A 23274-nucleotide genomic window follows, 5' to 3' on the forward strand; every position below is an offset into this window, starting at 1 on the left:
AGGGACAGCTCCTTGGCTGTGGGAGCAATTCTGCTAGGTCAGCTAAAAAATGGGCAGAAACCTCAGGGCACCAGCAGGCATCTTACTAGAGACCCAGAACTGCCAAAAAGACGTGTAGTAACTAACAAATAACAAAAGGTTGTTTTTCTTTTTAGTGATAGCAGCAAATTTGCATATATAAACTACAGCAGGGTCCCTCTCCCTGTCTTTTCTTTCCCCCTAAATCTTTGTAAGTCCTCTGAGACAACTGCCCTGGATTGCTGCTCTTTATGCCAGTTGAGAAGCTGCAATCAGCCACATCTAGAAGAAACCAGAGGGAAAAGCCTGCTGGAGACATTTGTTTCTATGGGTTGCTGTGGGCATCCTTAGGTGTGTCGTTTTCTAGCCCTATTCTACACTACTTGGACCTCTAAATGGGTCTGCCTGAGAAGGTAACAATTATATCCAGGAAAACAGTCTCTTCAGACCAAATACATTTTTATTGCAGTCTTATTTCTCCTCTGAAACATTAAGGACAATTTATACACCCCAAGACATTACAACCACTATGACAGCATACAGGAAAAGTGAAAAGAAACAAGAAATGGCTGTTTAAGATTCCAATTTCTTTCCACCACGGGTGCCCTGTTGTTCCTTAGACCATATCCCAGCTCAGGCCAGGATAAGCATAAAAAACAGTGACAGGGGTGGAAAAGGGTCTTGAACTACACCTTGCAAAAAAAAGTCTTTTCTCCCTCCCTTCTATTCAGCTGTCCAAGAAGATAATAAGCCATGCTTAGCTCTCCTGTCTTCCATCTACTGTTTCCCCAATTGTGGCTGGAAAATCTTGCCAAAACCACCTCTTCCTTCATCGTATTCCTTTCGGTACTCATCTCTTACCTGGAGGGAGGGAGGGAGGGAGGGAGGAAAAAAACCAAGATAAAATCAAGATGACCAGAGAAACTAGGCTGTCTGCACCCTGGGATGGAGGCCAGCCTTTACCAAATCACCACCACCTGTTACTCTGGATAGGCACTAGACAAGCCAGCCCTGGACAGTCACTCAGGAAGAGGCCTGAAAGCATCTTAGCCTGGAAGCAGCCCGAAATTGGCACATTTTTCTTTCCTGCTTGCTCTATAGCCCAGATACAGCCTCCCTTGGCTCGTGGACTTTGCATGGAAAACAAGGCAAAGCTCAGGTATGAATGAAGCCTTCATCCTTGCAAGCCAGGGACTTACAACAATTGAAAGGCAATCTTTCTCAGGTCCTGGAATGATACATTCAAAAACTCCCATAAAGGGTAATTACAGGAATTTGGGAGGTGACCGAGTGAGGGAAGCTACACAGTGGTAGAAGTGAGATCCAGAGATGTGTGTGCCTGCCCTTGGATGGCTCGGCCTTCAAGTGTTATGGGATCTGGCAAAACTTAAAATAAACTTCAGTGCTTCTGAACTTCTGAGATCTGGCACCACAACTTGGGGTCTCCAAAGGGAGCCCTTGGTGAAGTGGGGCCTTCGATGCAGTCTCCTCCCAGTTACCCGTCTTTACCTGCCCGCCTGACTTGCCACGGCCATATTGCCTCCCTTCCCTGAAGCCTGCATCCCAGTCTGTCCGAATAACACGGTCATCCAGCCGGGTTCCGCTGATGAAACGCATGGCATGCTCGGCTTCAGCTTTTGTGTAGTATCTGGAGTATTATTTTAGGAAAGATTCGCAAGATCAGGCTCCGAGGTCACAGAGAGCAGGCTGCTTCTCCCGGAGAACAGCAACCAGGACAGAAACCCTTAATGCAGATGCCGCAAACTCTCCTGGTCCAGAAGGCCCCCTCCCCCCTCCGGGCAAGGATACTCCACGAAGCAGAACCCGCAGGGCGTCTTCTTGTTCTTGTCCAGGCCCATGATGATGCGCTTGACGTCCCCGCACTTGGAGAAGAGCTCGTGGATCTGCTCCTCCGTGGTGTAGAAGGAGAGGTTGCCCACGTACAGCGTGGAGGAGGTCTTCAGGTCTTCCGCCTGCAGCTCCTTCCGCCCCTGCAAAGCAACCCGGCGGGGCCCATCAGCCCGGCGGCCGCATCGGCCGGCCCTCCCACTGCCGCTGAGGAATTCTGGGACGCTCTTATTCAAGCAGCGCCGGTGGCGGAGCGACACCCGAGGCGCCCAGCGAAGGCCAGAGCTGGGGCGGGCAAACCGAAGGCGTGAACCCCAGAATAGGCAAACGGATCCATTATCTCCCACCCGTTCACACGCGCCCAAGATCTGTCCTGGGAAGGGGCTCCGGCCGGGCGCGGGTTTCTGGGCATGCGCAGAGCGCCCGCGGGCCGCAGCCGTGAGTAGAGCGGGTCCAGAAAGCGCCCCCCTACCTTGTAGGACTGCTCCACGTACTCGCTGAAGTCGCAGTACGAGTCCCGGGTGAGCATCTTCAGGGTGGCGCCGACCGTCCCCGACATCTTGAGCGGCGAGCCGCGCGGCCTCAGGCGCTCAACTCCGCCGATCGGCAATTGGCTTGCACGCCTGTCGCTCAGAAGAGCCCTCCCCTTCCCGAGGCCGCCTCATTGGGCGCCCTAGCGCCTCCCGAGCAGCTTGGCCGCTAGGGTTGCCGGGAATTGTGGTCTGCGCGGCGAGCCTCACCGCCCGAAAGGCTCGGCCTCGGTGGTCGGGGCGAGATTCCCGACATGCTTTGCGCAGAAGGCGGAGCGAGGGAAAACTGGGCGGCCCTTTTCCCGGCCTCTGGCGAGTGGGCTGGCGTCCCCTTCAGTGGGGGCTCTTCCTTTCAGGGGAAGACGTGATATAAAAGGCTCCTTTCAGCTTCACCAGGTGCAGTTGCAGAAGCACGCCCGACCTAAAGCATTGGCGGAGAAGAGCGGTACAGGGCAGTGTTTCTCACTTGGGACAACTTTAACAAGAGTGGACTTCAACTCCCAGAACTCTCCACCTGGGGCATTCTGGGAGTTGAAGTCCACTCCTCTTAAAGTTGTCAGGATTGAAAAACACTGGATAGAGTGGCCAAACATGAGGAAGAATTTGATTAAAAGGTGTGAACATTTATAGGCACTTTATCTGTGCAGATTAATCTGCAGCTCATGAAAATCCACACCTTTTAATCAAATTGGTTATTCAGAAAAGGTGATCCCAAGCCCCTGCTGATATAAAATTGTTATCGGACTCATTCTCACTTTTTAAAAAATATGATATAAAGCTTGTTCCCCAAAGAAAAGTTTGCTGGTGAGCTTCTCCTATGGAAGTACATTCTCAGAAGCACTCTTGCCTCGGCTTTATCATTGTCTTAGTTTATTTCTTCCCCTCAGTCATCTAACAATCTCTTGGCCATTGGAAATTAAATCTTCAGTAAGAAGGAGGAGGCATCCTATACATGCTCAGGGGCCTTCCAGAGGGCAGCATAGGGTTTGCTCAAGACAGATTTTCTAAGTAACATTTGTAAAGAAGACTGGTTGGCTAACAATGTAAAAACAAGCCAGAAAGAGGCTGTGAAAGGGCAACAAATGGACTTCACTGGGTCAACAGAAAGCTGGTCCTCATTGCAGTTCTGTCAACCCAGCAAAGGCTGAAGGATGCCCAAAGTAGGAAAAATGATTGTAGGAAAGATAATCCGTTCAGATATAAACTAGACCAATTAAGACTGTAAATTCTTTTCAAGGGCCCGTTATTCTATATAGCAGAAATGGAAGATGAAAGAGAATGTCTGGAAATAAGAGGTAACTTTTGCATAAAGTAATTAAATATTTAACTTTTTTTTTCTCTGTGCAGATTCTTTCAAACCTGTTGTTTCAAAAAGATTTCTGATTCTGCTCTGGATTCTATTTAACAATTTGAGTTTGTTGGTCAGAACTAGAGTGTCTGTCGGCACTGTTATCCCACCGATATTAAGCATATTAAGGATTGTTGTAGGATTATTTTACAGATCTAAACTTCCAAAAGAAGGACAGCCTCTTACAATCTTTCCCAATGCTGCTAGGAAATACAGGAACAGGCCACTTCCCTAGCAGACAGTTGACTGTTTGAGGAGATGGCATCACCTGCTTCAGGATTGTGGTTGGGCTTGATCAGATTTGGATAGGATGGCCTCTATCCTTTCCTGACTGTCACTGCCCACTGCACTGTATTTCCTCTTGACTCACTTCTGTCCAGGCGGCTTCTAATGAGAAGAGAAGGAAACTGCACTCTGCAGTTTTTTCAGCAAGGCCAAGATGACCCCTGATGCCGAATCCTAAAGAGAGACTCTACTTAGGACAGTGGTTCTCATCCTGTGGGTCGGGACCCCATTTGGAGTCGAACGACCATTTCACGGGGGTCGCCAAACAACGCAGTCCGCCATTTTTTTCCCCTTTTCCTTAGCTGTGCTACTCCCTTTTATTCTATTGGCTTTTGAAAGCCAATAGAATAGACTCTCTTGAATAGAGTCTAATTCTATTGGCTTTCAAAAGCCAGTAGGAATTGTCCTGCTGAGCCCGCCAAAAGTCCCATTCTGCAAACGATGCTGCACCAGTTGAGTAGTCCTCGACTTACGACCGGTTGGGGGGTCGCGGCATTAAAAAGGTTGAGAACCACTGGCTTAGGAGAATTCTTATTTAAATCCCATCAGCTGACAGCCTTGGGCTCTGGCATTTTATTTAGCTATTGGGACAAGAGGAAGAAAATGTAAGTTGTCTGACTTGAAAACAATTTGCTGCCTCTACTTTATTCTAATATTTCTTTCAGGATTAATTCAAGAATTGATGAACCAAGAGACATTATTTGCTATATCAGAAAGTATTGAGAAGCTGTTCGGCAGTATAGAAAGTATAAATAAAGAAAAGTGGAAAGAGAATCAGAAAGCCCAGGTAGAGAAAAAAAAGCAAGGATCATTAAAGGTAACAGGCTGAAAATTTAGGGAAGTAGCCCATCAAAAAATCTGATTACAAACATTTGATATGTTAGTTAAATACTTAATATTGGCTCTTCCACATATCTCCAAAGGTGTAGAACACCTTACTATGCATTAGCCCAAACCTTTCTCTCACTACAGCAGCATAATTGAGCAAAGAGTGAAGAGAGAGGGTCCAACTGCTCTTGTGAAATGATACTTGTTGATCCATCTCAGATTAGCAGTGATCTGCCAGCACCAGCCAGGCCATCTTCTGTCCACCTCTGTTCTTTTGTCCCTCTAGCTCCTCTTTCTCTTTTCTACATTTTTCTGGAATTCCAAATGTCCTATGATGAAATTAAATAATCAATGCATAGCTTTAACATTTTGGCTGTTTTATTTGTATATAAATGATTTATATGAATTTTAAGGGTTTTCAATTTTTGTCCTTGTTTTTTTTCCATACAGGTTGAGGAAAGTGCAGTTAACTTATGGAATTGGACTGTGGCAAAAAAAACAGCTCCTGGTATCACCGATATGCAAAGAGTTAAATGTCAGTTTGAATTTGCAGCCATAAATCACAGCAAAAATATTTGATTAACTAAAATGAGTAAAATGTTTTATGTTTAGCTTCTTGTATGACCTCTCATGAATGTCCTTATCTTACTGAAAAATCTATAGATGTTTTCTACCTTTTTGTGCCCCATTAAATCATAGTGTTTGCAATTTAAAAATATTTTGTTTCTAGTGTCAGCACTAAAGGGACTCAGAGGCAGATACTTGACATTAGGTTTTGTTATGTTTTTTTCTGAAGTTGATGCTGGAGTGAATGAATTGGAACAAATGAAAATGGTGAACTGAGCACAGCATGTATCACTAACAAATGTGTTGCCCTTCTTACTGTTTACAGATATTTTGCATTTATTCCATGTCACAAATATTTGTTTTCTTATCTATATTTTCACTGAGAATTGAAATAGTTAATGTCTTTGCATATTTCTGTAGTACGCCATGTTGCCTGCAACCTGATGATGTTTTGTGAAGTAGGTGATTCAAATGAGGAGATGATACGAAGGCAAATTTTGGTAATATAGTTTGTGTCCAAATATTATTTACGTTTGTCTTCTGCTTCCTGAAATGCTAAAGAGCTGATAAGGTTCAAGAATGTTAGAAGAATATTGTTTTCAAATACATTTCAAATTTTTATTCTGTCTCCAAGAGAAATTGACAGTAGTTTGGATTTGTTGCAAGCCAGAGAAGTGATGTAGAAATATGATAGCGTGATGTATATTCTTACCTTAACAAATAATTGTTGATGAAGAGTATGCCTAAAGCAACCACATTATAAAAGTCTCTAAAAGATTACATGAAATATATCTAGTTTCTAGATTTGCCAATATTTCTGTTTTCTTTTAAATTTGCATATGTCTTTTATGATCTAGATGTTAATGAAGACTGGAAAAGGTTGGGTGGATGTTGGAAAACCTGCCCTTGCAAGTAATTTCCTTGAAATTGCCCTGAGTGTAAGTTGAGGCTTTCTAACATTTGTAAGTTTTTAGTAGGTGACATAATAGTGGTTGCATGTATTTTTAGCCTATTATGTGCTTTATTTTACAGGATCTAGAGAAACTTTATGCCCAGCTGAACAAGAACTGCAGCAGTGAGGCTGAGGCGAATATGCACAAAGCTGACATACAGAGGGATATATTCAAAGTTCTGTCTTACCAGGCTGAATCTGTATGTTTGAAAAATAATCAATTCATTGTAGCGGCATAATGGCAACAAGTGGATTTTATCTGTATTGTTATTATTCAGTAACAACATTACAGTAACAATATTCTATAATTCTATGTTCAATCTATATTGTGCAGTTCATTGGATTGCTGCCTCCCATATAGCTACTAAATCTGTTAGCACTCCTCTAATGCAAAATTCTATTAATTTTTTAAACATTAATTGAAAAGAAATCCATGGGTCATCCAAGCAATTCATTAGCATATCATGTTGCTTTCTTAGGCAGTTGCTTTAGCAGATTTTCAGAAGGCGGTCATGTGTGTTCAACGGTGTAAAGACATCCTGATAAGGCTGCCAAAAGAGGTCAGGTTAAACACCTTTTCATTTTGTTGTACTGCCCTGGTCCTCCAAAACTATGAAAAAAATAAACTTTGTTAATTCCCAGTTTTTTTAAAACAACAATTACAAAACTGGTATAAATTACTCTAATTTAATTACAGGTTTGTTACCTTTTTCTCCTATGCTATAACTTTGGCATAGAAACATACGAATTCAAGAGATATGAGCAGAGTTCCTTTTGGCTCAGGTAATTTGACTCTATTACTTTTGGCTTAGGTAATAGTTTGATAAGCAATAAATAAAATGTCCAATTCTGCCCTATGTACAGCCACTGAGATTTAAAACAAGCACTTATCAGAAGGAGTGATCTGATTCTGTCTAGTGATTTAGAGATTCTTTTAGCTGCAGATGTAGTCAAGGCTAAGGTAATTTTATAAGTGCATTTGAAGGGCCAGGTGGTTTGATGAAAAAAAAAAAGTAGAAACTCTGGATGTTGCTTCTTTCAGAATTCCCTTAACTCCAACATTCTTTTTCTTAAATAAAGCAGTCATCACTATTCAGTTATGTAAACTTGCAGATGTAGTTTACTTATAATAAGGTGCCATTTAAAGAGGGTTTGTGCATGTGATTTATTTTTGGATTAAAGAGAAAAAACTTGCACAGTCTCTCCAAATGCTTGCATAATACATGCATGCTGGGTTTTAAGTAACAAAACACAGTGCTTATTTGCCAAAAAAACAAACAAACATTATAGCCAGGTTATTTGAAAGAATAAGCATTACTGTACTATATAATATAAATAGAGCAGCGGTTGCCAACCTTTTCTATACCCTGCACTCCTAGAATGCTTCTGATATATTCTCGCACCCCTTACAAAAGTTTGAAATAACGGCAACGAATTATGCATATGCACTTATAATTTTGAAAACTCAAGTTTTCACACCCCCTGGAATATTGTCTCACACCCCTGGTTGGGAGCCCCTGAGATAGAGGTATTCCTGAAGGCCTCTGTATCCTGGCCTATAGAGGAAAAAGCTTCACCTCCTCTGTATTCTGTTCCTTTCATAGCTTTACAATAGAAGATCTCCAGTACAATTTCTTAAGTGTTTAAGTTGCAGTATGTCAAATAATAACATTGCAAAATACACTACAGCAGTGGTTCTCAACCTTTTTAATGCCGTGACCCCAACCGGTCGTAAGTCGAGGACTACTCAACCGGTCGTAAGTCGAGGACTACTCAACTGGTACAGCACCGTTTGCAGAATGGGACTTTTGGCGGGCTCAGCAGGGCAGAGACAGCCTGGACAATTCCTGTTGGCTTTTGAAAGCCAATAGAATTAGACTCTATTCAAGAGAGTCTATTCTATTGGCTTTCAAAAGCCCAATAGAATAAAAGGGAGTAGCACAGCTAAGGAAAAGGGGGAAAAAATGGCAGACTGCGTTGTTTGGCGACCCCCATGAAATGGTCGTTCGACCCCAAATGGGGTCCCGACCCACAGGTTGAGAACCACTGCACTACAGTGTCAGGACATTGGGCATTTTATTTTTACACAGTGTGGGTCTCCTTTGTGAATGCATCTTTAGGGCAGGTTTTTATTAATCAGGTGGATTTTCTTTTCCCCTTCAAGGTCAGTTAATCCATTCTGTTTCTTTCTTTTATTAAATAGCCTCAGCTGTGAAATTGGAAAGATGCACAAAAACTGTTCAATTAGTAAAGAAATGCAGGTGAGAAACCTTTGTAATCCAATGGAAAATATCTTTATCATTCAGTGTGAAAATTATTGATACATGACCTTCATTGCCCCTCTCCAATTCTCAGCCTTTTGAGTGTAAATATTAATTTTATTTTATTTACAGGCAAAAGTACTACGATTATTAGCTACTGTGTATTTGGAATGGGATTATAAACAATATCAAGAGAAAGCTCTCCAGGCTATCATCATGGCTAATGAGGTGAGGTTGATTTCTGGGCTAGGCTAATTGTTAAGAGTTTGGCAATCAGAATGACTCCCAGGATAATACATAGAGGAAAACTGTCATAGTCTATAGGCAACAAAAAAGGAAAAAGAATCTAGTAGTACCTTTCCCAAAAAATTGTTAAAAGATATCTTCTTTTGTGAGCTGCAATTCCCTTCATCAGATGCGTAGGGTGCATACTATAGATAGTGAAGTGTTTATGTATGCATAGCATACATACAAATCTCATTTCATCTCTATGCATTTGATAAAATTAAGGTCAGTGTAGTTTGTTGGTCCTAATAGTTTTTTTTTAATTCAAAATGATGTCAAAGAGAGAATAAAATAATATTTTACTGCTTAAAATGAGGATAATGGTTTGAGGTCTCTGGGATTTATTAAGATAACTTTTTAATTTCTTTATATATGAGGCTTCTGAGGGAAAAGATTTCTGAGGCTCTCAAATGGAAGATTAAATGCCACATAGTGGTTAACTGGTGTGGTTCAAGTCCATCCTTCATCATGGAAGTTCCCTGGTGACTTTGGACTACAATTTACCTTCCAGAATTCTATCTTGGGGAAAACGGGAAGAGTATTGGGTTCACCATCCTGAGCTTGTAAGAAAAAAAAAATGGGATATAAATCTAATAAAAACAATTATTAACTGGTAATCTGGCAATAGTAGGTAGACCATTGCTAAGGATATTTAAGATTGTTCTAGAAGATATAGAGAATTTACTCATGAAAAGCTTTGACATTCTTTATGAATAGGCTGTGCTCTCCCAGCAGGTAGTTAAAAATACAGTACTCTGAATCTGATAAAAATAGTTTGGCTATCAAATAATATCCTGATGTCTTGATTTACAGGAGAATTTACATCCAGCTGGTTTTTACTTAAAAATTAAAATTCTCCTGAAAGGCGATGCATCAGATGAAGATATTAGAAAAGGTATTATTCTTGGTTCAGCATAAGATCAACAACATCACCACTCCAAAGGATGTCTGAGTTATAATAGAGAAGTGGTAGCAGCTTCACTTTAACTTGTACAGGTTTAAATTAAACTGATGTACTTCTTTGATTGTGAACAAAGGAAAGAAAGTTTAAATGAATGCAGGAGCCCTTAAGAGTTTTACAAAGTGTCCACATTCAGTCATGTGAATTCTTCCTTTCCTCCTTTCTACAAGCAAAGATTATTGAATATATTCATTTTCCTACTGCATAGCAATATAAATTACTCCAGTCTCTCTGTCCATCGAGGCCCTTTGGATCATTGGTTATTTAGTCAATCTTGTATAAGACAAAGTACTTACACTTTATTCCCCCCCCCCCATATATAGTACAAACCCTTTTAGTAAACATGCTAACCTTGCTATTGCTGCTTTCTAGCTGTCACTGAACTTCTGCAGCATGAGGTTTCTCCGGAGATCTGTCTGGACACTGCAAAGTTGCTCCTTGAACATGAGAGGTATAAAGATCGAAGGGCCCTCTGGGACACAATTGGGCTTCTGTGTCTATCATAAGACTATTTAGGGAATATCCAAGACATCCACCTATCTTCTTTGTGTGTTTTTTAACAAACTCCAATTTTCTACAACGTTGTATAATTATGATTTATTATCTTGCAATAAAGGGAGGTGAACTGACAGAGTGCCAGAGTTACACAGTAGCAGGATAGCTGCAATAGGCGCAGGTGCATTGTCTAGGTGGGAATAAATGAAACAAAGGATGATTAATAATTCTTGATTTGGATGCTCAGATTGATTTGAAGAGACACATTTGGATAAGCAGCATTTTCAGTCAAAGACCTACAATTAGCACAATTGCAGCAGTATGTACTATGCACAGACCTACAATTTGATTCCTGTCAGAGTGCTCCAGCAAGCTTTTGATAAGAAAATCCATGCCTTAATGATTGTTCTGGAACAGTAACACAGGACAGGATGTCAGGTTTCTGTTACTGAGAAATATATTAAATCTTTTAGCTTTCCGTGGTCTCAAAATGCGTAGCTTATTTTTATGTACATTCAGGGAAGCCATTGGATTTGACTTTCTGAAATCAGCCTCCCAGCTGTTCGAAAGATCCCCAGATGCTGGCAGAGTCCTTCTCTTTCACATCGAACTCCTGTTACAGAGAATGAAGGAGCCACTTGCCAAGGGAATGGTCGAAGATGCCATCACAGGTCTGTGTCCAGCTTTTAATTATACTTCTAGGGTAGATACCTGAAAGGAATTTGCAGAATGTGAAAAGCTCTGTTTTGCTTGAATTTTTCAGCTAAGAAATCCAGCAATTATAATTTCATTCTGATTAAAATTGTATAACTTTACCATTAATTTAAGATTAACATTAATTTAAGCTTATCTTTAAATTGTTCTACTTTTAACCATGATTCCAAGAGTCCACTTTTGAAATGTGTTACTGGAAATTTTAGTAGCAGTATTTTGAGGTTTTAGGTGAAATCTTGCTTAGTATTGCTATTGTAGCTGTCATAGATGATCTTAGATCTGATACTGCTCAATATAGTTAGAAATATAGACATTCTTCAGATTTGTAGAATTAGTGAAATACTGAAATTTATCTTCTTAGCACACAGCGTAGGAAAGCAACTGCCTCCTGAAATACTCAACCGTTTACACCTTGTTCTGTGGGACAGAGCAGCTAAGAATTACGAGGTTTGTCCTCTTACTACCTCTGAGCAAAGTCAGCATATCCTTTTCAAAGTATGCAGATAATACCTTAAAGTTGCAATCCAAGATTATTGATAATGCTATAGAGTAAATAGACGGTCTTCATTATCTGTCATTTAATATATTCCAAACTAGTAAAGATATTGTGCAGGTGACTAATATTGTGAAAATATCTGTCTTGTGTTGTGTTCATCATTTGTCTGAAGATTTGTCCCTTGTTTTGCATTGAGATGGGGGTGTCTGATTAAGCTTATAATAACTAATTTTAGTTAATATATAGTAAAGGAGAAACTCTGGGGATTTCTCTCCTGGTTTTAGAAAGGAACCTGCCTCTCTGCCTTTTATAGGCGCGTGCTTAGAGCACATCTAACATTAAGACCCGGTTGCTGTTTTCTAGTCAAAGAGCTATCCTGAAGCCCTTCAGTGGTACAACTATTCTCTCAGCTTTTACGCATCTGGGCAGACAGACCAACAGAACCTGGCAAAACTGTACAGGAACATGGCTGCTTGCTATCTTCACTTGAAAGAGCCTGACGAGGTATCCTTCTTCTTTGCATCCTCTTTTTTCGGGGGACTCTCTTTAACTTTCTCCCTGGGCAGAGAAGGACTATGGCTTGGAATCAGGAGCTGTTTCCTTCTGAAGGGGGCATTTGGGGAGGGGGGGTCTTACTACTTAATATTGAAGGCCTGAGCTACATGAAGCCCAAGAGGGCAGGGCCTCTCCTTTATACCCGTAGATAAGGATCATCACCAGATTTATATACTTTGCCTTGGTCATCGCTTGCAATGGAAGAAAGTAATCTTCACAAGGAGGAGAAGATCTGCCGGAGTGTATCAAATCCATCTGCTTCTTGCTGGGGTTGTTAGCATGTTAATATTAATTCATGTAAAGGCATATTCTTAAGCTAGCTTTCTGCTGCAGAAGACCCAGAGGTCATACAGCCTGTCCCTTCCCAAAGGAACATCCTATTCTGGCAGATGTTACAGCTAGTCTTGCCTCACTTCTCTCAGGACATCTCTGGCATCATTTGCATTGCTCACCTATGATGGTACACATGTGTACTTCACTTCAGACTCCTTAGGAAAGAAGAATGCTTGCATGGGCCTTAGGTGTTGGCACCCTTGCCAACTCATCTTTTGTTTCAAAGCTTCTGGCATGAATTAGCTACATCAGCACAATTCCTTTGCCAGCATCACTGCAGAAGCAAAGTGGTTACTCTGTTTCTTCATTTGGGATATATTACAGTAATTGTTTGATAATATAATATAATATAATATAATATAATATAATATAATATAATATAAGCAACAGGGAGAAAGCAGAACTATTTAACTCATTTTTTGCATCTGTCTTTACACAAAGGGAAAAAACAGACCAACCTATCAAAAATAGTGCCATAAAAAACAAAACAGAAACACAAGTTAAGATAGGCAAGAACATGGTTAGGGAGCACCTGTCCAGCCTAGATGAGTTCAAATCGCCAGGACCAGATGGATTACACCCCAGAGTTCTCAAGGAACTGGCAGATGTGATATCGGAGCCACTGAACTATATTTTTCAAAGATCCTGGAATACAGGGGAACTACCAGAGGACTGGAAAAGAGCTGATGTAGTTCCCGTCCTCAAAAAAGGAAAAAAAAATGGATCCAGGAAATTACAGATCTATCAGCCTGACCTCAATACCTGGGAAGATCCTGGAAAAGATAATCAAACAACGAATCAACGAACACCTAGAGGCAAACAAAGTCATTACTAAAAGCCAACATGGGTTTGTCAAAAATAGATCATGCCAGACAAAGCTTATTGCATTCTTTGACCAAGTGACAAAATTAGTGGATCAGAGGAATGCTGTGGACATAATTTACTTGACTTCAGTAAGGCATTTGATAAAGTAGATCACAACCTACTACTTGACAAGATAGAAAAATGTGGGGTAGACAGAACCACCACCAGATGGATCCGTAGCTGGCTGACCGGCCGTACTCAGCGAGTGGTCCTCAATGGAACTGCATCTATATGGAGGGAAGTGTGTAGTGGGGTGCACCAGGGCTCTGTTCTGGGCCCAGTACTCTTCAACATCTTCATCAATGATTTGGATGAAGGGATAGATGGGGAACTCATCAAATTTGCAGATGACACCAAGCTGGCAGGAATAGCCAACACTCCAGAAGACAGGCTTAAGATACAGAAGGATCTGGACATACTTGAACACTGGGCACTAACTAACAAAATGAAATTCAATGGTGAAAAAAGCAAGGTTCTACATTTAGGCAAGAAAAACCAAATGCACAAGTACAGCATAGGTGGCCCCATGCTCAATAGTAGTAACTGTGAGAGGGACCTCGGAGTCCTAGTAGACAATCACTTAAATATGAGCCAGCAATGTGCTGCAGCTGCCAAAAAGGCCAACACAGTGCTAGGCTGCATTAACAGAGGGATAGAATCAAGATCACGTGAAGTATTAATACCACTCTTCAATGCCTTGGTAAGGCCACCCTTGGAATACTGCATCCAGTTTTGGTCACCACGATGTAAAAAAGATGTTGAGACTCTAGAAAGAGTACAGATAAGAGCAACAAAGATGATTAGGGGACTGGAGGCTAAAACATATAAGGAACGGTTGCTAGAATTGGGTATGTCTAGTTTAACGAAGAGAAGGACAAGGGGGGGACATGATAGCAGTATTCCAATATCTCAGGGGCTGCCATAAAGAAGAGGGAATTAAGCTATTTTCCAAAGCACCTGAAGGCAGGACACGAAGCAACGGGTGGAAACTAATCAAGGAGAGAAGCAACCTAGAACTAAGGAGAAACTTCCTGACAGTGAGAATAATTAATCAGTGGAACAGCTTGCCTCCAGAAGCAGTAAATGCTCCAACACTGGAAGTTTTTAAGAAGAGACTGGACAGCCATTTGTCCGAAATGGTGTAGGGTTTCCTGCCCGAGCAGGGGGTTGGACTAGATGACCTCCAAGGTCCCTTCCAACTTTACTACTATTACTATAATATAATATAATATAATATAATATAAATGTTTTATTGCAGAAATGTTAGTATTTCATAGAAACTAATTATATAGCTATTAACTAGTTATTTGGCTGTTACTGTGACTAACTGAGCTGATTCTCTTTACCTAAAGGCTACTGAGGCTATAAAGAAGGCGGAAAGATACGACCCAAACAGCATCTTCACTCACTTCTATGTTTATAAAATAGCAGTCTTAGAGAAAAATACCCTCAAAGGTATTTGTGCCTTTGTGCTTTTACTGTGCCAGTGAATGTGTCATGCATCTGTTTAAGGGCAAGGAGCTAGAGAATCTAATGACGGTTTATCCCACCTTTGCCCTCTATATATCAGACAAGCACCTCTTGTCACAAAGTGGTATTTACAACTGCATAGAAGGGGTATTCTTGTGCATAGAATTATGTTTTTAAGAGAATATGGCAAATTACACAAAAGGCATCAGCAGAAAGAATGTAAAAGTTCCAGATTTAGAATCCTTTGACTGTCCAGGACACATCTCAGAATTTAGGGCACTCGGTTCTCTCTGTGTAGAGCAGAAATGCTTCTTGGTAGCACACTGTCACTTTGGTAATCCCTCTTCCTTGATTGTTGTTATTAATGTCATCCAAAAGATGCTAATAACTATTATCAGGGTATGCAAAATAGTAGTGATTTTTAGTTACACCACTGTTATTTGGTCATATATTTGGAATCAGGGTAGCATATTTTTAGATTTTAAATAAATTACTTGGGCATACATTATATCCTTCAACAGTTTGATATTGGTATATTTCAGCATGAGCTTTAATATGTCCTATTTGAATAATGTATTAACCATTTAGTTTTTATATATTTCTCATCCACCAGATTTACGGTTATCTAGATGGATTATGAAATCATTAAAATGGTAAAAAGAATAAAGGGCACTATAATTAGGAAAAATACATAGAATAAGAAAAATAGATTCAGAAAGACAGACCACAAAATATGAATCTTCGGCAATCTCACTTGTTTAAATTTGCAATCATGAAAAACAAAGTAATTTTCCTTGATATTCATAATAATATTTACTGCATGTTATTTTAACATAGATCAGTGTTTCTCAACCTTGACAATTTTAAGGCATGTGGACTTCAATTCCCATAATTCCACAGCCAGCATTGCTGGCTGTGGAATTCTGGGAGTTGAAAAGTCCACATGCCTTACATCTTTCTCATATACGTAATTTATTTAAACATAATTGAGGATTCAAGCCAGAAGAGTAACTTCGCAATAGAGCTTGACTCAAAAGTAGCATCTTTGGGTTTTGTTCTGGTAAAAAACACACGTTCCTGAACTTGGGAGAGGGGTGGAGAGTGACCCCAGGCTGTCCCTTAAGATTGCTGTCTAAATACACCCATTTATACCAGGTTCATAAACCAAAGCAGTCCCTTATATAACAAACAGAATGAAAAACACAATTTGTACATATCACGGACACAAGAAATGATTTACCAGCAACAACTAGATCTCTGTGCAAGAACAACAAAAAATCTTACAGCACTGTAAGAGCTGACAAATGTTTTTGTCTGCAAGGTACAACAATACTTTATTTTTCTTACAAAAGCCTACAATTGCTAGGCTCTGGAATATGGAAGAACAGCCTACTGTAAGATCAGACCTTACGCACAAGTAGTTGAGATTCCACACACAATGACAATTTGGCCTTTGAAGAGATTGACCCAGAACTCGGGCTATCTGATACAGGCCATCACTAGAGAGCACATTGATGCTAGCGGCAGTAAAAGAGCAACAGGTTTCTCTTCTCGGAGCAAAGCTCCTCCCAATCGCTCCCAGGTCTGAAGGCTGCTCTCTTAGTGTCTCTTGTCTGTCTTTTAGCTTTGGATGCATTTGTAGCAATGGAGAAATCGGCTGCAGAGTTCACAGAAGGCAAAATGCTCATGGAAGGATCTATGGCGACCAACCTTCTGAGCTTAGCAGCTCAATTCGCCCTGGAGGTATAAATTGGATTTTCATGACTGCTGGGATCTCTGTAACTCCTCCTTTTTAATTGAAAATTTTAGATAAAGTCAGTAAAAGGAAAGCATTCCATTCTCCAGGAGCTGCAATTTACAACAAGAGGAAAAGCTAAGGAAGGGATGGGAAGAGGAAAAGAAGCAAAATTTGGAAACTGTATCCTCAGTTGGATACTTAAAATGATCACCCAAGAGAGAGAAAATTAGTGAAAGACACTGGAGCCGGGGATGATGTTCTAATCCTCAGCATTTGCTCCACATTTTGTGCTTTGAATGATGATCCCCCAGATACAGGAAGTTTTTCAACCTGACCCTGTTTGAATTGTGTTTAAAATATGACATTCATTGTGTTCAGACAGAACAAGATCATACTAAAGTTATATTTTTCATAGTTACATTACTAATTAAATAATTTTCCTTTCAGAATGATCAACAGGCTATGGCTATTAAAGCCTTGGAGTATTTATCTCAACACTTGGAGGGTTGCCAGCAAGCGCTTACAGCAGTAAAGTGAGTAACATATAAATGCTGTTTTGTTTCATAATTTGCTGTCACAATATGAAGACTTCAGTCTTTTTTAATACATCCTTAAGATACCCTCATTTTATATATGGGAAAGATTTGCTTTACTTGAAATCTTGTTTCATATTCATCTTTTAAACGTGTCTCTTATATTAGTGCTCCTGAATTTGAGTTCACCTATAGGGTTAGGTTTAGGTCACCATGGAGAGGAAAATGGACATCGCCAACAAACTCGGAGTGCTTGGGTATGGTTAGGAAGGCTCTGATGTTTGTAGCCTACCCTATCTATGTTTCCTGGTAAAATACATGGGAAAATCCCATTGGAGGAAAATTCCACTTAGGGTTAGGGTTAGGTCACCATGAATTCGGAGAGGAAAATGGACATCGCCAACAAACTCGGAGCGCTTGGGAATGGTTAGGATGGTACTGACTTTTCTAGCCTGCTCTATCTATGTTTCCTGGTAAAATACATGGAAAAATCCCATAGGAGGAAAATTCCACTTAGGGTTAGGGTTAGGTCACCATGAACTCATACGGCAAAATGGACATTGCCAACAAATTCGGAGCGCTTGGGTATGGTTAGGAAGGCACTGACTTTTCTAGCCTGCGCTATCTATGTTTCCTCGTAAAATTCATGGGAAAATCCCATTGGAGGAAAATTCCACTTAGGGTTAGGGTTAGGTCACCATGAACTCATACGGCAAAATGGACATCGCCAACAAACTCGGAGTGCTTGCGTATTGCTGCGAGGGCACTAACTTTTCCAGACTGCCTTATCTATGTTTCCTGGTAAAATACCTGGGAAAATCCCATTGGTGGAAAATTCCACTACCAAATTATTATTAAAAATTTTGCCATCTTTCTTCAACACTGGATGTGGACTTTTTGTGCTGGATTGATTTGGCAAAGGAGCCTCTACAGTTAATAAACAACGATAAAAGTAAAGAGAGTAGCTCTTGAAGGAAGGTGGATGTTTTTAATTATGTGTGCTAAACAACATTTGGTATAATTGGCTTTTGTTGCAGGTGTTTGATTCGACTTGTATTGTCAAAAGTGACATCTGAAGAGGAGATGTGAGTTACATTTCTAATAATTATTGATATTCAGCTTTTGATAAGCTGTTACTGAGAAAAGTTAAATAGCCACTTGACTTACGTAGAGGGAGATAATTGTTTAGCCATGGTTATTTTGAACTGTCACTAACATAGTACTGAACCTAGATTTAGATTTTCTTTCTACCTCCTGTCGGCAGTGTTAATTCTTCCTTCATGTAATCATATTTCTACTTCCTCATAGAAGAGCAGTGTTATTACTGGTTTATTTTAACTGCTGTTTCTTCAGCGAAGGTATTTTTCTCTCTTGAATATCATCTAGAGATGCTAAATAATTGCCACTTTTTTATTTTAGGATTAAAGATATGGAGACACTGCTAGCACACGTGACAGCAGGTATTAAGCTAGCTAGATCATTGTACATTGTGTTCATTACTAAGTGTCGTCTGTTCAGAACCCTGACAGACCTTTAGGTGCTTTATAAAGTCCCAGTCAGAAAGTACAAGGTTCATAAATTCATGTTTGTTGCTAACATTCATTCGTTTCTTCCAGCTCACCGTAGACTTGATGAGCTGCACAGTGAGGAAAAGGAGATGCTGGAAATCAGGGTCAGTGAAGCTCAGTGGTTCAGAAAGATAGGTAGGCCATGAGGCGGAGTCCGCCATCACCCTGCTTCCTCACCGTGTGATTCCAAAACAAAAAGCATAATGTGGAAATGCTTGGGCAGTGGGGGCTTCCATCAGGGGTGCAAGCATTCCCTCCTGTGCAAAATAGCGTTCTCTGACTCCCTTCTGCATTCGTGCACAGACGCAACAGCCCTGGGGGTGAGGCCTGTAATCCGAAAGAAGGAGGAGCGATCTGAGTGCGAGGAATCGGGTTTTCTTGCACTTGTCAGCAGTAAACACTGTTGGTCAGTTGTTCAAGACAGCTTGTTCGCATGGCCATTTTACCCCATGCTTTCCAAGAAGAGGAGCGGGGGAATGTGTCTTTATGGGCTGAATAATGAAGGGATTTAAAAAGCATGGGTATTCTTTCGTAATAATGGGAATTCCCATGAAATCTCTGTGCAGAAATTATCCACGACTTTTTAAGCCTATCAGAGGAGAAAAGGCTTTGTCTTAAGCAGAATTGTCATAATTGTTGTTGGTGATGCTGTTAAATCTGACACTATTTTATTTGCTTTATGAGCTTGGAACTTGGCTGTGCGATGTGAAGGCTGCTTAAAAGTGATGAGAGATTTCTTTATAATATCATTCAAGGTATGCGACTCTCCCTAAATTCTCCCTGATTTCTTTGCATTTGCAAATGTGGTTTTCTTTGTGCAAAACTCTTTTTGAAAGGAACCCTTCTCAAAGATTGCAGTGCTGTGGTTATTGTGTGATACTGTGATAGTGTTCTCTACCCAGAGTCAATTGGATTGAGATGGGTGGCTATAGAAACTGAATTTATAAATAAGTAAATCAAGTTATGAGCAAAACCAGAAGTGAGTTTTGAGATTGTTTTGTCTATGCAAGCATGATTAAGTTTTTTAAAAATTGCAAATCCCTTTCTAAGTGGCTTATGATCTTCTCTGACCAAGTTTGGATAGCTCTGACCTGCTTTGATGAAGGGGGAAATAATTACAGTTGCACTGATATCTCCTGCTGCAGTTCTCCCAGTTTTGTCCTCATGATAAAGCAGTCCTGCTCGCTCAGAGAACATGCCTACTCATGGCTGCCGCGGTGGATCTGGACATAAGCCGAAGCAATTTGCTGCCTGCTGATGAGGTAGAATTTGGAAGGAATTCAGATGTTAACTTTTGTATTGTAGGAGTAGTGCCTCATGGAAATTTAGGAAAGGCCTAAGTTCTTTTCTGATTAATTATCCTGTAGAGATGACATCTGCCTGATTGTCTTTGGAAATGGGAATAATATTTGATTCTTGAGCCATTCTTCCAGCACTCCACATTTTATATTTTTGTGCTTCTTTAGAGAATTGCAGAACATTTAAATTAAAAAAAAATAGTATCTAGGCATTGATAATCAATAGATAAGTTTAGGTAGGCAAAAAGTCAGGAAATGCCTTCTCCCTGACACTCTAACAAATGTTGTGATGCTCTCATGTACAGTTTACCTGAAATATATGTTTGCTTCCAAAGCAGGCTGAACTGCTGACTCAGGCTCTCGAGTACATCCAATCCTGCAGAGCAATCTGGAAAGTCTTGAAGCAGACAGGTGAGCTAGAATTTCTACAATTCCAAAATAAATTAATGGTGAAACCTGCTTGCCTTAGTTAGTGACGGCCGTGGGATATTGTCTGCGCCGAGGCTGAAGTCTGTCAGGGCTGCAGGCCTGTTTCAGCCAGGAATCCCTCGAACACTTTCGAGCAAGGCTCCAGCCCTTTCAGAACAGATGGTGGGGCTCTCTGAGCCCTGAATTTCGGTGCCCGCTGAGAAGTGAGGCTGGAGCCGCAGCCCCCCTTCAAGCCCAGTGAAGCAATGGGACCCAGGCAGCTCTTAGCCTTTAGTGGAAACCAGGCGGGCATTGTCTGCTCCCATGGCTTCGTAGGCTTGGCAGTGCCCATCTCCCACCTGAATTCCTCTTCGCTGTGCTGAAACTGTACGGGCTAGGGGTTGCTTTGCCCCTCTTGCCGGTCATACCGTGTGAGCTACTAAAGTGGGACTCGTTTTCTGCTCCATAGGCGATTTCCCCAAGGACCCCACAGATACAATATTACTGCTTTATGAATTTGAAGCCAGTGCCAAGCTGAACTCTCCTGCAGTGCCCAGCCTGTTAGATGAAGTGGTGGCGCTTCCACAGGTGGAGATCAAGACTCTGGAAACCATTGCTGGTAAGAGCCAGGCCTGCTGCCCCCGTTACCCTTCCGGGGGGGGGGATCTTGCATTTCAAGGCAGTTGCTTCAAATGAGAACTGCTGCTTCCGTGAGTCTTGGGCAATGAAGCCAGTTACCACAGCAAAAATGGAGTTGAAGCTTCTGGGATCGATGTTGTGCTTACAGCCTTTTTCTCTGAGCAGCAGCCCCGTGGTGTTGTGAAAGAGCAGGTGCCCAGTGGCTTGAAAGGTGTCTCTTTTTCCCATGACTTCTTCCTCAAGCGTTGGCCATGGAATCTCCTGCTCACTATCCATCCGTGTGCAAGAGGGCTCTCAAGATGGTCTTGACTCTCCTTAGGAAAGGTGAATCGATGGATACAATCACCTACAGGTAAGCAGTGGTGCTGAGAAGCAGCTGGGCGCATAAGGAGTATTTATCCTGGCTGTGTGGATGGAGGACAGGCTTAGGGAGAGAGGATGACTGTTGCAGGTAAAATTCTTATTATTTCTTCTCAAGAAAAAGAGTCTAGGGATGCCTTCCTCACTCAGGACATTCACAGTTGCTTCTTTCTGAAAAGGAGCAGCTGCTTTTTCCTGCCCTGTTGTTGAAGGTCCCGAGTTGGGGGGAGGGGAGGGCTGGACAGGCCTGGGCCAGTAAGAGTTGCTAAGAGCCAACTAGCACCAGGTTGCTTGCCGGGATGAGGTTTGGATGCCTTGCAAATAGGCAGAAAGAAGGCACTCCACAGATGCTTTCCTCAGGCCTGTCCTTTCATTGTATTTCACGCTCAGCAAGTGCCTGCACAGCCTGGTCCAGCTTTCTCTGCCCTCCGGCCCGATTGAGGCAGATCTTTGTGTGCTGGAGGAGGCCTGGGCCTATTTTGAAGATGCTCTGACCATACTGGACAACACAGTTAGTATCACGCGGCTTCTTTCTGTGACGGGTCTATTGAGAGTCTGCCAAATGGGCGTTTTGGTAGAATATTTGCCTGGCTCTTCCTGTTAACATCACAGGCTGAGGTGGATGAGAACAACATCCTCCTGGTGGGTCCCACTTCTGTCCAGGCAGTTAAATGAGGCAATTGATGTGTTCACATATCCAGCCGCATTAAAGCAAAATACAGCTGTATATATTTTTGCCTTCTTAAAACTAAGCTTGGACTAAAGCTGTGATGTATTCCTTTGAACGTTAGCAGGGGTTACAGACTAATTACCCAGAGGTGGAGATAATCTGGCTTATGACTAGAGCGTGGAACACAGGAATATACCAGTACTCTGCTGGCAAGTACAAGGAAGCAGAGCAATGGTGTGGCCTAGGAATACGGTTCTTGGCCTACTTGGGGACTCTGAAGAACAGCTACGAGAATCAGGTGAGGGAGGGGGGGCGGACGGACGGACGAGTAGAGGACTTAATCACACCCAGGGCACCCTCTGAAATGGCCCATCGTACAGGAGGACAAACACACGACTGGGGAGGAAACTGCTTACTGAGATTTAGCATCAAGTGGGGAGTAGGGGATTTCAGTTCCATGGGTTTGATTCCAAAGATTTGTTACAGGGATGCAAATACCTCACTCTGAAACTAAAGGGGCCGATGTCCTTCCCCAGAGCAGCCCTTTCAAAGGAGTCTGAGGCACTGCAAAGACACGAGAGGCTGCATTTAACACACAGTCCTTGTTTTAGTGGGCCTGTTGCTTCCCCTAGTTGTTTCCACTAATGGAAGGGCTGAGCTGCACAGCACTCCTCAGCCTATTGTGCGGATCTATTAAAGATGTAGGGTGACCTTGGTCCACAGATGATCGGTGTTTACGGTGAGGTGCTGAACAAACTGGACAAAGCAAAGAGACTCCATTCCAAAGAAGAATGACGGGGACCGTGGCCACCACCAGCGGCCCTGCGCTGAACGGAACTGGCTGCATACAGGCCGTCACTGGCAAGTGGAATTGTAGGCATTATTCAGGGGAGGATGTTTCACAAACATGAAGTTGAATAAAGCAGTTCTAATTGTTTACAAATATATTTCTCTTCCCTTGTGTATTTTTTAGTTACATTTATATTGCCAATTTTTTCTTAGAAGCTCAAGGCAGTCTACACAAGCAATCTACCCATTTTGTCCTAATGAAATAGGCTCCACAAATGGAGCAGAATTTAAGTTCAGATCTAAAGTTCAGCTTCTTATCTAGTGTCTCACATATGCCTAACTGATCTCATTAACACAGCTATGAAGGCAGTTCCTCAAACATGCAGAGACTATTATATTACTATTAGTAGGCAGTTGTCTACTGGGTTGTAGACACACCTGCACTGCAAGGTGAATAACCA

The 23274-nt window shown here is 41.6% G+C and overlaps 2 protein-coding genes across 5 annotated transcripts; one reads left to right on the forward strand and one right to left on the reverse strand.

The window, feature by feature from the left end:
* Window positions 1–460: 460 nt before the first annotated feature.
* On the reverse strand, window positions 461–2500 carry NCBP2 (nuclear cap binding protein subunit 2). Its single transcript, XM_039354834.1, has 4 exons — window positions 2339–2500; window positions 1828–2009; window positions 1528–1666; window positions 461–879 (listed from the first exon to the last, which is right to left on the reverse strand). Exons 1-4 carry the CDS (start codon window positions 2423–2425, stop codon window positions 796–798), a joined length of 492 nt encoding a protein of 163 aa, XP_039210768.1. The 5' UTR covers window positions 2426–2500; the 3' UTR covers window positions 461–795.
* Window positions 2501–2641: 141 nt separating this feature from the next.
* On the forward strand, window positions 2642–22958 carry TEX11 (testis expressed 11). Of its 4 annotated transcripts, none has more exons than XM_039354827.1 (30): window positions 2642–2792; window positions 3634–3691; window positions 4695–4846; window positions 5308–5392; window positions 5845–5924; window positions 6282–6362; window positions 6457–6576; window positions 6856–6936; window positions 7074–7159; window positions 8580–8637; window positions 8770–8865; window positions 9736–9817; window positions 10256–10334; window positions 10898–11049; window positions 11454–11539; window positions 11952–12092; window positions 14693–14795; window positions 16435–16553; window positions 16996–17081; window positions 18119–18166; window positions 18501–18541; window positions 18698–18784; window positions 19334–19404; window positions 19795–19911; window positions 20283–20358; window positions 20825–20974; window positions 21238–21346; window positions 21745–21865; window positions 22146–22322; window positions 22748–22958. In XM_039354827.1, exons 2-30 carry the CDS (start codon window positions 3658–3660, stop codon window positions 22817–22819), a joined length of 2790 nt encoding a protein of 929 aa, XP_039210761.1. In that variant the 5' UTR covers window positions 2642–2792; window positions 3634–3657; the 3' UTR covers window positions 22820–22958. The 4 variants fall into 4 exon arrangements, with proteins under 4 accessions (XP_039210761.1, XP_039210762.1, XP_039210763.1 ...); XM_039354828.1 differs by having other exon boundaries at window positions 22149–22322; XM_039354829.1 differs by having other exon boundaries at window positions 20286–20358.
* The last annotated feature ends 316 nt before the right edge of the window (window positions 22959–23274 follow it).

This window comes from Crotalus tigris, unplaced genomic scaffold (assembly GCF_016545835.1).
Source record: "Crotalus tigris isolate CLP2741 ecotype Arizona unplaced genomic scaffold, ASM1654583v1 scf7180000018585.330925593:3314079, whole genome shotgun sequence".
Lineage (NCBI taxonomy): Eukaryota > Metazoa > Chordata > Lepidosauria > Squamata > Viperidae > Crotalus > Crotalus tigris.